Source organism: Equus przewalskii, chromosome 17 (genome assembly GCF_037783145.1).
Source record: "Equus przewalskii isolate Varuska chromosome 17, EquPr2, whole genome shotgun sequence".
NCBI classification, from domain to species: domain Eukaryota; kingdom Metazoa; phylum Chordata; class Mammalia; order Perissodactyla; family Equidae; genus Equus; species Equus przewalskii.
This window is the reverse complement of record NC_091847.1, coordinates 6,452,139-6,467,414: the sequence shown is the minus strand read 5'-3', so window position 1 is coordinate 6,467,414 and position 15,276 is coordinate 6,452,139. Positions and strand designations below refer to the sequence as shown.

The 15,276-nt window shown below is 40.0% G+C and overlaps 1 protein-coding gene across 2 annotated transcripts in view; it reads left to right on the top strand.

Annotated features, from left to right (window-relative positions):
* Positions 1 to 15,276, top strand: part of CNTNAP5 (contactin associated protein family member 5) — a 769,999-nt gene that overhangs the window by 176,098 nt on the left and 578,625 nt on the right. For both annotated transcript variants that reach the window (XM_070581024.1, XM_070581025.1), the window contains exon 3: positions 13,925 to 14,118. In XM_070581024.1, the coding sequence (XP_070437125.1) occupies positions 13,925 to 14,118 (194 nt within the window). The remainder of the gene's footprint in view (positions 1 to 13,924; positions 14,119 to 15,276) is intronic.

Below are 15,276 nucleotides of genomic sequence, written 5' to 3'. Positions count from 1 at the left end.
TGATCAGAGGTCAGCTCCTCCTCTAACGGACAGATATTGACAAGGACAGTGTCAGTGCAGAATTGTTATTACTGTTTTCCTGCTGAGTCTTTGATTGTGTGTCTAGGAGTTTATGCTCCTCCTGTTATCAGCTTACAGCTACCAGCATATGACTAAGAACCATCACAACAATATGCTTGGCAGTTACTATGAGCCCTCACTCTTCTAAGCCTTAAGGTACATCAACTCAATCCTCACAATTACCTTCTATGTAGGTATTATGTTACTTCTGTTTCACAGGTAAAAAATGCTGTGGCATAGAGAGGAAAGAAAAGAATATTAGAATAAAATTTCTAAGTAGATACAAACTAGTTAATGTCTTACATGATAAAAAAATTTGAGGATTATAACTCCTCTATTGGGCAAACATTTATAAGTTAACATATAGCTTCACAATATCTAAGGTCTAATAAAACACTAATGAGCATAACCAAACGACAAGTAAATTCTTCTAGAGAATTAAAAATCATTGGGTGAACTTGTTAAAAATTGCCCCAGGATGATGTTGAAAGGACATACTGTAATCCCTTTTGATATCCTTGTTTTGGATAGGTTTTTCTTAACATGATCTGCTCATTCATTCATTCACTTATTACAGTATTTGATGAATTTCTTCCACTCTGCATCATTCAGCCTTCTGCATACTTGTTAAGCAATTTCATGGTATTCCAGCCAACATGAAATCCAAACTGTAAAACCCTTGACTTCATAAAACTAGGTCCCCCTCACTAATTGAGTGCACTCAATGGCGTTCCTGCAGGTTAGTGCTGCTTCACTGGTTCCCAAAGATGAGCTTCCTTGAAAGTCCTTGGGCACCATTTAAATTTACTGAATCTCCTGGGAATCATATACCCCTTTGACACACAGGGAACGTAGGTAATTAAGGACCACTTTACCTTCAGTGTGTGCTTGGAACGCAAGTGTACACAGCTCTCTCCTATAGCCAGGAAGAAAGGGTGTGCAGCTGGTAAGTTTGTCCTGTCAGAAGCAGGGATTGATTCAAAAGTTGAAAAGAATATAGGAAAGCTGTGCTGACGAGCACCCTCAGACTCTGAATAAAGCAAGTCCAGGCGTTCTGTCAGCTACAAACTAATCTTTCTAAGAGAAAACACACCCTTGGAAGTAGCCTTTGACCTGAGGCATTGCTGTCCCAGTCAAGGTCTGGGCAATCCAGTGAACAAGGTGGGGATTAGATTGTCAAAGCCCATGTAACTGTCCTCACCCTCTCTCTCTTCTACAGAAGGTATTTGCCAAATGCAATTTTTGTTCTCTCACTTCCACACACTGCTCAACCCCCATCTCATCCACACACACCGAAATGAGAAGCAAAGAAGGGAACTAATTACCTTTGAAAAACTGACAAAACACATTAAACGTGACGTCAGATCAGCACTAACTTAGGTTGCCAAGTCAATCTATACAAGTGTGGCTTAGGAGGGATCTGATTTTGTCAAATGTGATTTGTTTTGTGGCTCGAAAGCTTTTGATTTGGGTATTATGGTCCGCTGGGCTGTGAGAAGCACTTACTGTCAGCAGGAAGTGTGGGAGCTGGTGGCACAGCATGAAGCCACTGAGCTGTGGGTTCGACCTGCTTAAAAGTGAGGGGAAGGTTTTAAGTTACTTTATATGATTAAAAGACAAATAGGAACAGACATCTTTGGCCCCGTGAGAGGAGAGGTTGGTATTTTTTTCCCCAAATACAGTTTTGCCACGATTACATTTACCATGTGTTCCTTGAAATTTTAATCCTTCTTCCACACTCAACGTATTTTTGAGATGCTTGCCTGTGTGTGTTGAGATTGTGTGTTTCTAGCATGATGATTTTGTTGCCATGGAGAATTTGATATTTTATGTCAAGGCATTTTCAACTTCTGGGCTCATGATAAATGAAGAGGCTTAAAACCTCTGTCTCCCTTTGGCATAGAATCCATGCACACTTCTTTTTCCCACTTGGGCAGCACTGGTTGCGAAAAGCTAAGGACCCATGAAGGTCGTTGTAAGTTGGTTTTCAGTTTGGTGTCACTGGTCCCTCCCTGAGGAGATGTGGATTGGGAACAATTTTGGAATCAGGGTTCTCTCAATTAGCATGATATCAGCTGTCTAGGGACTTGTTCCAGATAGCTAGGTGACAATCCTGAGGATTCAATTTCACAGGCAGCACTATAATGCCTGCTTGCAAAAGACAGTGCCAGTCTCTCCTCTGGATTGATTGAGCCAGCCGTCATGTGGATCTAATCTAATCTGTTTAAAAAGATACTGAGAGGTGCAGAAATCTGTCACTGGGTTCCCTCCTCTCCCCTTGAAGTGCTCTGTCCTTCTTTTCAGCACCTTTCCTTTCTTTTGTCCTGTCCTACCCATATCAGGCATGGCAGGCATCAGGTCCAATGCTTTCCTTCGTTATCTCATATGCCCCTCACTACTCCAAGTGTAGACTTTGGGTGAGAGCGTGGTCATCACCTAGGGGCTTGTTAGAGATGCAGAATCTTGGCCTCTGCCCCCAAACTTCTGCATCAGAACTTATGTTTTAGCAACTGTTACCTCGCACATTCAAATTTGAGATGCACTATTCTAGAGCACGCCTGAATCTTCTTACCTCCGTGTCTTTTTCACTCTGGATCTCAGGGGTAAGAGAGAGCTGAAGGAAATCAAAAGTTATGATGAATAAGGAGCTGTGTGAGAAATTAAAAACTTAAGCTCTATTTTTATCATTATGTTATTTATCATTATTATTATTATTATTATTATTATTATTATTATTTTATCATTATGTCAGTACTCTAAGATAGTTGGTATTATTCACATTTTTAAAGACAAGGAAAAACTCAGAGATGTCAAATCACTGACCTAAGGATATACAGCTAATTGTTGGTAGAACTTAGATTTGAATCTAATTCTGTCTACCCCACATTAACTCCTATCTCTATTCACGTTGATCTGAGATCTTAACCTGAGTAAAGATGTTGTTGGTTTAATGGTCATCCCTTTCCGGTAATTTTCGCATTTCAACTAGGGTTGCCAATATTTTAACCACAAAGACTGGATTTTCAGGCATCAAGGGAGAAAGAAATATACAGGCACCTGTGCTTCCTTGATGCCCCTGAAAATCATACTGTGGCCTAATATGCCTATGGGAAAAACTAACCTTGACCTAGATATTGAAACAGTGCCCTGGGCCTGTTTTCTTACTAAGACAGCTATAGATCATTGAGAGATACAGAATAGAAACCTTCTGCTACTTAATGGGAGCCTTGGGACCCCGTCTCAGATGTAGACAAATCCAATGTGATGGCCCTCACTCTATTCAGCTAGGATAAGTATAGAACAAAATGAAGTTAAGAGGGCAAGGGGAAGCCTAGGAATACTTTTGCTCACTAATAATACAATGCTTCAAAGATGCTAAACATCAAAGTAGGACAAAACAAAAGTGATAGAAAAACCCAGGTAGTTCACTGTTTACTTTTATTTTTTTTTGAAGAGCTGTATTTGTGTGTGTGTGAGGAAGAATGGCCCTGAGCTAACATCTGCTGCCAGTCTTCCTCTTTTTTTCTTCCTGAAGCCCAAGTGCACAGTTATATATCCTAGTTGTACTGTGCTTCTAGTTCTTTTCTGTGGGATGCCACCACAGCATGGCTTGATGAGCAGTTTATAGGTTTGCTCCCAGAATCCGAACTGGCAAACCCTGGGCCATGATGAGCAGTGTGTGGGTCCAGGCCTGGGATCCAAACCAGCGAACCCCGGGCCACTGAAGCCGAGCCTGTGAACTCAACCACTACGTCATAGTGCCAGCCCCCAGCTCCCTTTACTTTTTCTCCTGATAGTTGGCCACTTCCTTTTAAAGGCAAAACTGAGATTATTTCTAAGTAGCACTCTTTAAAGTGCTGACTCAGTGAATCATCAATCTGATTTCTCTAATACTTTCAAAGAGACAAGATCTTCTTTGATTTGTCAGTTCACTGCATTGAACTTAAAACATTGAAACTTAAAAATATAGTAATGGAATTAAAAGCTAGATAATTAATGACATACATTTGTCTAGAGGTTGGCTTTTGATTATTATATTTGCAATGAGGTTCACACAATGAGGAAATAAGTTGGATTTGGATACATATTGTATGATGGATCTTCTTGCTTTGTCCAACCTGGAGTAGTTAGGTAGGATCTACTCAACCCATTTACTCAGTTAAGACATTGTGGAAATGGCATTTAAAAGATGAGTTAAGGATTATTGAATCCACCGTGTGGAGTGAAGATGGTAATGTATAACCAGCTCTAAGGAACCAGAAAATAGGATTTGAGATAAGCACACAGTTCATCTTTCTCCAGGATTCCAGCTTGAATACTTTATTCTTATGGTGGGCCCTTCCTTGGGGCCTCTTTTGAGTGTCTCAAATTACATTTATCTTACTTATATTCACCTGTGAAATTTATGCCTGGACTTTACTTTTCTAATCAATGTACATGTTTGATAAAAGTCCCAATTTCATGAAAGAATCCTTATCATTTGTTTTCCTAAGAACTTGCTTCTAATGACTCTCTTCCACAAAAATACCCAGAGCATCGGTTGTTATTGCTGAGATATCTTTGGGTTACGGTAGTTTTGTGTACAAGTAAGAGAAAACTCACTAGCTTGAAAATAATTCACTAGCTTGAAAAACTATTAAACTATTAAGACCAGGCACATGGAGATTGAGAGTTGTCCATACTTCTATTTATTGAACAGTGTGGTAGTTACAAAGATGTTCCCCCTGTAATAATTTATTAAGCTAAATATTTGTTTAGTGAGATGTTTTTATATCTGTGTTTTATTGTACGTTTTTTAAAAAGGATCAGAACAATATATTACCCTACGTAAAAGGAAGTCCTCAATGAGGACAGGCTCCAGAGCTGGTGGATCAGTTAACAATGCCATCCTCAGTTTTGGTGTCATTCTGGAGCTAATAATCCTGTCCAACATCTCAGCCAGATGCAACAATGTTCTGGGAAACAAACAGACCATGGTCTCCCGTGGCTTACCTTTAAATTATCACACTGCAATTGCTCAGTACAGCAGTGTGGTGAGCATCATCCAGGAACTTGTTAGAAAATGCATATTGTCTGGACTTATCCCCAACCCCTGAACCAGAAACTCTGACAGGGGGACCTAGAAAGCCCTGTTTTTCCAAGCTCACCAAATGATTCTGATGTGCTAAAGTTTGAGAACTGCTGCTTGGAGCAGTAAAATTCTTGCAGGACGCAGACGCACCCAACCTCTCTTCTCCTGCATCGCTAGCAGATTTTCTTTCATGTCCAATTAATCATAATTTGGTCACATGTCCACTCTTAAACTCAGTCACAGTCAAGGGTGATGGAATTACCTTGGCTGACTTTAGACTAATAATTTGATATTGAGTAAAAGAATAATCAATTATGTCTCTTCTCTCTCCTCTCTTCCTTGAGCTGTGTCTCCTGCCATTTTGTTGGGTTATATTGCACATCTTCCAGTCAAAAGAGTGACTTCCTGATGGAGGTTTGAACTGATGCTAAAATTCTTTTTTGTGAACACAAGATGAAGCTTTTGGGGTAACAATTAAGCACGCTTGTATTTAACCATTTTGTGCCTGTAGTCATGAAACCTATGAATAGATGTATATTATCTTGATACTTGATCCTTGATAAAGTAGATACTAACTATATTATCTTTACAGAAGTAGAGAAATTACTCGCCAAAAATCACAGTGTAGAAAGTGGCCCTTTCAATTCAAACACCAGACTTAGACTGGGCACTGTCTTTCAAACAAAATTGCCCCAAGAAACCAAGTTAAATGTAAGATGCTCAACTGTGCAAAAAGTATCACACTCATGAGAGGAAAGTTTTAAGTGGTAATGCCAACAATATGAGATGTGCAGTTTTAGTGACTTTCAATTCCACTTCTCCATTTTTGCTTCAAAGATCTTAGGAGAGTCATTTTTTTATCTCTATATGCCTAAAACCCCAGAAGTGTCTTATCTTGCTGTTCCATCTTCTACACTGCTTTACTGATGGATAGAGCTCAATAATTATTTATCCATTAAATGAGAGATAAATAATACACTAAAAATTGCCTAGGCCTGAGCAGCACACGGGTAGAGTTAAACTGTATTGATTTACCAAATAAAAATAGCTTTTATCATTTTATAAGAGAAATTCTAGAGCAGTGCTATCCAATAGAAATTTTTGAAAAGATAGAATATTCTATAGCTGTGCTGTCTAATAACATAACCATCAACTACAAGTGGCTATTGAAATGTCACTAATGCTACTTAAGAACTGAATTTTTAATTTAAATTTAATTGAATTGAATAGCCACATGTGGCTAGTGGCTACTGTATTGAACAGTATATTTCTAGCATCTTTTCAAGTTTTATATACATGACCGTCTCACCTAGGTTTCTAAAAATGCCTAGCTGTTTTTACACATGTATGAATCAGTCCTTGGCCTGCTAGGGGCATAAATGTGAGATATCCTCCTTGGGACTGAACTCCAAATTTTCTAAGCTCCAAATGCCCTCTTGCTGATCTCCCTCACTTCTTTTGCAACTTCTCAACTGTGAAATGTGCAGCAAGATATACTTTTCTGATCCACGAGGGCCTTAATGGCTCCACTCCTCACAAGGGAAGATACATATTGTAGAATATCACAGCAAAACTCTCTGAGTAATGAGCATCAAAATCCTTCAGAGTAATAATACAGCTCTCTCCTATAAACACAGACAGACATACATTGTTGTGTCACCAAGTATATACATTGTTGCAGAGGCTGTCAGTGAACAAATCCCTTGGACTTCACCACTTTGGTACAAAGAGAATGTCTTAGAAGCTCAGCTGAGATGGAATTTCCTGTGCAAATTATTTGTTGGGGTGTGGTCTCTGGAGATGGTTTGTCAGGAGAGGCAGGGGTGAAAGCTAGCAAGAAACATGGTCTCAACTGAAGTCTAGCTTCCTTCACATGCCAAGAGGGAGCTCTCGACCATGGTCACACAGTAAATATCAGTCACGTCTTGAGAGAATGGGATCGACCTTTTGAACCTTGTATGAGTCAGTCACTGGTTGAGATGGGGACAGGTAGCTTCCCAGGCAAAAAGACTTCTGTTTGGCCAAGGGCAGATCTCTGGAGAAGGGGACAGGCTGTTCTAGCTGTCAGCCAGCACCTGCAGTTGGAGGATGAATCCATCTGCTAAAGAAGATCAGAATGGAGCTCTGAGAACACCCCCAACAGAATGACTTCCAATCCCAATAACTACACCTTCCCTTCTCTGCCCAAGGGCTTTCTCTCTGTGCTTTAAATGCCACACTGCCCTCCAGCAGCCTTCAATCAATATCTGAAAGAGTTGGTATTTAAAAAAACAGTTTTTCTCCTGCTCTGGTGATACAACTCTAAGGTACATCCTACACTGGTGGGATTAAGCTCACCTGCAGGAATGGCTGGCTTGCTGATGCACCATGAAGTGGCTCTCCTTTCTCCCCTCTCTCATCTCCATCACCGTCACCCAGTTTCCTGAGGTGAATTTCCAAATGAACTACTTACACTCAAATCCTTGTCTCATAACTGACTTCTGGGGAACTCAAACTAAGTCACACACAGAGAGCCACTCCCCTCAGGCATTGCACTTGCGACAGCCTCAATTATGATAACTGGGTCTGATTTGGATCCAAACTCTCCCCTCCTTTACATGAATCTCCTCTTATGACCTTCTTTGTTCTTTCCTGCAAACTGGCCTCAATAGGGCCACTCCAGGTTTTCCTGAAGATTTTTTCTGTTTTGAACCCAAAAGCTGTTTGGTAAAGTTCTACTTTCTTTTCCCATGGGAGGCTTGTTAGTCCCTAAATAAATGTGTGGAGAGAAGTGCAGGAGTCCTGCCAAGGGCCAGTCTACAATGCCCAGGTCCCACTGTACCTGTCCAGTAGCAGAAGGATGATGCCCACTGTTCCAGCCAGTGGACCTCCAGCTTCAGAAGGCCTTGCCTAGCCGCAGGTCCTGTTACAAATGGTTGATGACAATGCTCTGAGTAGAGGTGCAAGAAGCCCTCCTGAGTGCTACAAGTACGCTTGTGAATGTTGCTTTTACTCTTACTCATACCACGTAATGTTAAATATTTATGGGACAGTCTCTCTGCCTTACTCATTACCGTCACTAGGTAGCTTTGTCCCTGAAAAATCTTGAAACTTTGCTTACAGAGGCACCAAATATTTAATAATTAATGATGCAGCTAGTAATTCAAACTAACCTCCCAGTCATTTGTGAGATTGTGCTTGTAGATTCTTAGGGCCTTGTGTAAATCCAGGGGAAAGCACAAGTCTAGGAAAACTGTTCCCTACATGGTTTATTTTAGGGTTTTTTAAAAATGGCTAGGCTGTGTGCTTAAAACAGATCCGATGTGAAAATGCTATATGTCTGTAACTATTTTAGCTCCTATTGGTCTTGTACTAAATGGACTTTCTTTCTCTGAATGATAGTTGTGAAAAATCAGTTAGCAGAGACCTGTATATAATCCATTTTGTGCCCATTTCCAGTGTGTGACATCAATCAATTCTCATTTCCCTTTCTGAGTTATAAGTGGAAACTGAGGGATTTCTGCATTTTCTACCAGTTACTCTGTTTCATGCTGAGAGCCTTCTCCAGTGTGTGAAGTTAGGAATCAGCATCCTGCTGTAGAGGGCTGAGCAGGGAACTGAGCGGGAGTCAGGGCACCTGAGTCTCTTGTCTTACTTTAAATCTTGATAGAATTCCCCGTAAGAGTCATTTCCTGCTGGCGTAAGACATTGGTTCAAACCTCAGGCAGGGACTAGAAATCAGAAGAACTGGGCTGGAGCGCAGTGTCTCACCATATAAGCTGGATAAGCCAGTTGGCCCTTTGAGGATGCTTTATTCTCTAGAAAATGGAAATTAAAAATACTATGCTGATTGCTATGAGAATCAAGTGAGATACTTAAAAAGAAAGTGAAGTGTGAGTTATGTTTCTAATGAGAATTTCTACTAAGAATAAGAAGGAGGAACAGGACAAGAGTGCTGTGTCCATGTTGTTGAGAGGCAGTGTAGCTGAGTGGTTAAGAGCTTGGGTGCCAGGTCCCAGTTTTCTGGGTTTGAATCCTCTGTTCTGCCACTTATTAGATGTTACTTGGAAAAGCTGCCTAATCATTCTGGCTTCAGTTTCCCCATCTGTAAAATGGGGATAATAATAATACCTATCATGCAGAACTGCTGTGATGATGAATGACTTTACGTCTGCCAAGTGCTTAGGGCAGAGCCAAGCACTTGCTCAGTGCTACACAACTGTTAGCTAATATTGTTTCTGAACGAACACTCTAACAGGAATGTGTCGACTGAGGGCAATGAGAAGAAGCAAAAGGCCTATCTAGGAGTGGAAAGAACTGCCCAAGTGAGGGCAAAGGTGGATATTTCTGAATTCACAAATTTTCAGAATATGCATCTGTGGTTGGGTGTGGGATATTTGGGATCCAATTGGAGAAAGGTGTCCATCTTTAGATTCAGAAGTAGTTCCATGTTGTTACTTTTTTTGTTATAACAAATAGCATGTTGAATTTCACTTAATTTGGACCATTAAATAGATAAATAATGCAAATCTTATGAGTGAAATATTAGGACTGGAACCTTAGAAACCATCTCATCCAGTGTTTCTCAAACCACTCAGCATGTCACCATCACCATTCTGAAAACACACATTCCCTGGGGCTAGCCACGTGGCCAAGTGGTTAGGTTCACACTCTCCACTGCAGGCGGCCCAGTGTTTCCTTGGTTCGAATCCTGGGTGTGGACGTGGCACTGCTCATCGAACCACACTGAGGCAGCGTTCCTCATGCCACAACTAGAGGGACCCACAATGAAGAATACACAACTATGTACTGGGGGGCTTTGGGGAGAAAAAGGAAAAAAATAAAATCTTAAAACAAAAACAAAAACAACACACACATTCCCTGATTAGGCCCCTGGATAAGCTATGAAGGAGTAGGCCGAGGAATTTGTGTTTGTCTTCTTCACAAGCTCTCAAGGTGTTTATGATGATGGAGCACATTGAGAATCTCTCATCTAATCCAAGCTCAGGAGCAGTACTGGGCCTTGAACCAGGTCTCTTGGCTTTTAGTCCAGCATCTCCTTATTCCATCTTTTCCCCAAAAGTCAAATACAACAGTCTGTAGAATATTAGGCTTATGGTGTGCTAAGAATAAAGTAAGATATAGCCTCCAAATCATTTTGGATCCCACGTTTGAAAAACTAATGAAAAATTCTAGATGCTAGGAAAATCTAAGATAAGATTTTTTTTCCTTGAAATTTCCATTAAATTACTTTAAATTTAAAATCCAGGATTTATGAGAATCGCAGTTAATAATCACTGATACTACATTGACAATTACAGATGGCACTGCCTTAGTTAACACCTTCCACTTGCCAAATACAGGTATCTGTGTGTGTTACACCCCCAATTTAGAGAATAATTCAGAAATAGAAAGCTAGTGTGGGCATGGTGTGTCTTCAGGGCAACTGCAAATAGTATCTTCAGGCTATTCTCATCATTTGCGAAAACACATTTATTGTTTGGTGGAAGGAACAAAATGTTTGCCATAGCAACCATGGCAATCCCGGGTGCCTTGCCTATTAGCTGTAATGCAGGGAGCATCTTCAGCAGCAGGGAAAGAGTCCTTGGCAATTATCACCCAGAGAGTGTCCCTCCATTTTAAGAGCTTGGGCTGAGGCTCCTGGATTTGGAAAATTCTTAACTTGATGCGTTAATGAATGCTAGCATTAACAATTCTATCCTGATTAATTTCAGGGAGATTAATAAACTAAGCTTTTTACTGTCGATAAAAGGGAGATGTGGTTTTTTTTAAGATAAATTTGAAGAAATCTTTTTAGCATTAATTCTCCCTCTTTTCTCATTTTGGTTTAGTTTGAGTTGCTTTTTGGTCATTCTTTTGTGATTTCGTTCTTTGCAAGATGGTAGGGGAAATTCCTTGTCAGTTTCTTTCTTTCTTCCATCCTCAACATAAATTCTTATTATATCTGAATATGATAAGAATTATTAGAATAAATCAAAGAAAAATTCTAAAGCATGACTAGGAAGTCTAATTGGGCACTATTGGGGATAAAAAAGGGTTTACGGATTTTAATTTAAAAAATAGTGATGTTCACACAAAAAGTCACAAGTTCTACCTTATATCACCAGCTCAAATTGCTACATATATATTATTTATGCAATAAAACACATAAGTATGAATACTGAGATTTTCAGTTTATAGAAGAAAGACATGCTGCTGATAATAGAAAATACATTACATGCCAAAAGCGTAAAAGGATAAAATCACTCATACTTCCACCACTCAAAAGAAACCATCATACAAATTTCTTTTCTATCACGTTTTAAAGTTTTTGAGATCATAGACTTTATACAAGTTTGCTTTTTCACTTAAGAAGAAAGAGGCCTCATGAAATGGACAGCAGGAGAAATTGGGTGGAAAGAAAGAATGGGTTCAGAATAATTTTAGATTTCTTGGAGATGTAAAATCTCCTTCTTCTTGAGCCTTCCTGTTAGTTTTGAGAAATTAGGAGACAGTGGAATGGATTGGGAATTATGGACATTTTGGTGAAGACAGAGTTAATTGACAAAAATTTACTTCTGGAGCTGGCATTTCAGAATCTCTGCTCAAATGCCTCCTCCCAGGGCCTTTCCTCCTTACTGATTTTCTGGGTTTTTAGAAACGTTCTTTTCTGTTACATAATAGTCTCAAATAGCTATGCCTGAATCCTGAGTTCCAGGTGTTCTAAACATGCTGAATCTCAGTGTTCTCAACTATAATTTGAGAATTTTGCTATTTACTTCACAGGATATTGTATCTGCATTAGAGTAGGTTAAACTGTGGTATCAAATAGATTGCAATGTACAGAGGCTTAAACCCAATAGGTGTTTAGTTGTTGTTCATACTACAGCTTGGGGCGGGTATTCAAGTTAGTAGATGCTTTCTTCCACATGATGATGCAGTGATCGAGGATCTTTCAATATTATGGTTCTGGCATCATCTAGGGTCTTTTTGTCAACTACAGCCATCAGTAGAGGAAGGGGAAAGCAAGTGGAGAAGAGACATGATGGCCTGCAAGTGGCGTATCTTTTTCCCATTGACATTTTTATTGGAGCAAACTTGTCCATATGGCCATAACTACAATAGTGTGGAGAGCTGAAAAATGCAGCTAAGATAGGCACCCACTACAGTCCTATTGCTACAGAAGGAAGAGAGAATGTTAGTGAATATCAGCAGTATCTGCCACTATATTCATGTCTTGCAAAACACTTAATAAAATACATTCCACAGCAGGTGCTGAGCACGTTCCTTCTCTTCCTTCCCCTGCATTTGAATATTCTCAGGGGAGTGAAACAAACCTTCTAAAATAAAAGCTATTAAGGATTAGCTATTTACTGGGAGAAAACCAACAGATAACTCGTGAGATGTGCTTTATGGCCAGAGTAGGATCTACCTTGTGTCCTCTATTTCCTGTGTCTGCATGTCCAGTACCCTGTGAGATGAGAGGCTATCTCTGCAGTTGAGGGCTGGGGCTCAGAAATGTTCTCAGTTACCAAGGAAAGCTCCAATTGACTCCTCCTGAAATGGTGGGAACGTAGACTGGAACATCACTAAAAATATTTTTAATGATATGGGTCGAAATAAAAAGAAATGTATTGATTAATTCCTCTAAATTAAAAATTCAATTAACTCTCTAAGCTGATGCCCTGAGCAAGATCCTTAACAAAGGGGTTGCTTTCATTCCGTCCCCACCTGTGGTGTAGGACAGTGTGCAACAGCTCCCACTCATGACTCAGAAGATGTGTAAACTCTAGAGTCAGTAAAAACGAATACTGACTTCTTTATTCTTATGAAAAATGAAAGCAGAAAACTTAGCTCACAAGTCTCCTAACTAAGCAAGAACTAACATTGATCTTCTGCAAATTTCCACGGTGTCAAATAATGCCCAAAGGCTTTTGTTGCACATTGAATGCCCCTCTCCTGCCTGTCAAGTCTACCAAATCACATGCAGATCTAGAATGCAGCACACTCTCTCATGTCTGTCTGAGATTTTGCCTATCTCACTGCTGGTTGATCTCTATCCCACTTTTTCACTACCCAACCTTGTTTGCTGGGGAAATGACTGTACTTGCTTCAGGTTTCAGCTCCCCTGTCACTGTCTTTAAAAGGTCTTTCTGATCCTCTGTGCTCCTATTGTACCTTGTGCTTACCTCTCATAAGGCTTCCTTTCACATCACATTACACATTTTTCTTTGCATGTCTCTCATTCTTCAGCACCCAGCATGCTCCCAGTGCTCAGTGAACATCTGTTGAATGAATGAATGCTAACCTCTCAAAGGCATAGTCAGTGATCTTTCATCTTTGTATCCACAGCACAATGTCTGGCCCATGGTAGTTCATAGTTTGTATTTGGAGAGAGATCAGCAGCAGAGCAGGAGGAATGAAAGAAGGAAGAAAAGAAAAAGAAGCGAGGAAGGAGGTATCAGACAGGCAGAGGATATAAGGTGTGTTAAAGGTTGAGGTTGTAAGAAAATAAAAAACAAAACAAATTCCAGTAGGAATCCATAAGGCGGAAACTGTAATGTTTGGGGAAACAGAGGAAGAATCATGGAGGAAACAGCATTTGAGATGAACCTTAGCCCATGAAAGGGAATTAGATGGAGGAAGAGAATGGAAATTGGGCCAAGAAAGTACCAGGGGTTTAAGACCAGAGGCAGGGCATATTTGGGGGTAAAGGCATCTTAGTTGAACACTGTTTCATTTCTCTTTGAGAGTTGAAAGTTGAGGCTATGTGAGATGTTCCTACAACTCTCTCTCTTTCTGATCCTCTTCCAGGAACTGGCGGTTGGTCCCCAGCAGATTCCAATGCTCAGCAGTGGCTCCAGATGGACCTGGGAAACAGAGTGGAGATTACAGCAGTGGCCACGCAGGGAAGATACGGAAGCTCTGACTGGGTGACGAGTTACAGCCTGATGTTTAGTGACACAGGACGCAACTGGAAACAGTACAAGCAAGAAGACAGCATCTGGGTAGGACATCTTTTCTCTTCAGATGAATAAAACTGAGATGTGATCATGGTAACCAGGGAACGTTTCTGTCATTTTCCTATACCCAGATTGCTGGTAGTTCAATAACTGCTGAGTGCCCATTCAGAAATAATTAGAGCGTATATAAGTCTTACTCCAGCACGGCTCCAGTTCCTGGGGAAATTAGGGTGTCTGTTGCAAAAAGTTTAGTTTTCCTCCTTTTCTGGTAACTTGGGTAATTCACTGACTAGGCCTCAGGTCCTTCATCTATAAAAACAGAAACAAACCACAGAGTGTGATTGTTAATGAGAATGTGTTAACTGAGTATGTATTTATTTACTTACTTATTTGTTTATTATATACCAGGTGCTTTACATATCTTGTAATGACTCAACTAGCTCAGTTATGTAACTTGACCAAAGTTGCCCAATTTGTGAGTCGTGGCATGGGAATCTGTGGTCTGGTCTGACTTTAAAGTCACTGTGCTTAACAGCTTCTATCTCAGGTTTGAAAACAAAAGTGATAAAACAAATATAAAATTTAGAATTATTCTGTAATTATAAGCAAACTTCAGCTTGGAAGTGAAGGACAGTTTGCTCCAAGTTGTAATACAGAACTTCCCTTCCCCACCCCTGGGCCCAGTTCTCAACCTCCCAGTGTCAGAGGAAACCTGTGTCCGACTGTGAGGTGAGGAAAGGGAGGAGGAGACAGACAGCAAGAGGCACCCGGTGGAGCCTTCAGAAGCTCAGGCACCAAATAAACTAATCTGTTAGTTTATGTCACTTCTAGTTTAGGGAAAAACATCATCAAATATTTATTTTTTTCTAAATGTCCATAAAATGTGAAGATTTGGCAATCAACAGCATAATCTTCCCTTCTCATAATCTCCCTAGTCGTTTTCCCTCTTAAATCAAGACAGTATGGTTTCAAATTGTTGTTTGCACATGCCTTTTTCTGTGTTGGTCTCACTTCGTTGGAAAAAAAAATTCTATTTTATATTCATTGTTATTTGCCAATTGCCTACCCATCACTGTTTCTAAATGAAAACAATAGTAAATTGAGGATTAAGATTAGTTATGGCAGACTGAATCTTGGGAATATTATTATTGTCATTTTATTCTGGGTTGCTTGTAATATTAGGTTGTAATATTCATGGAGAGC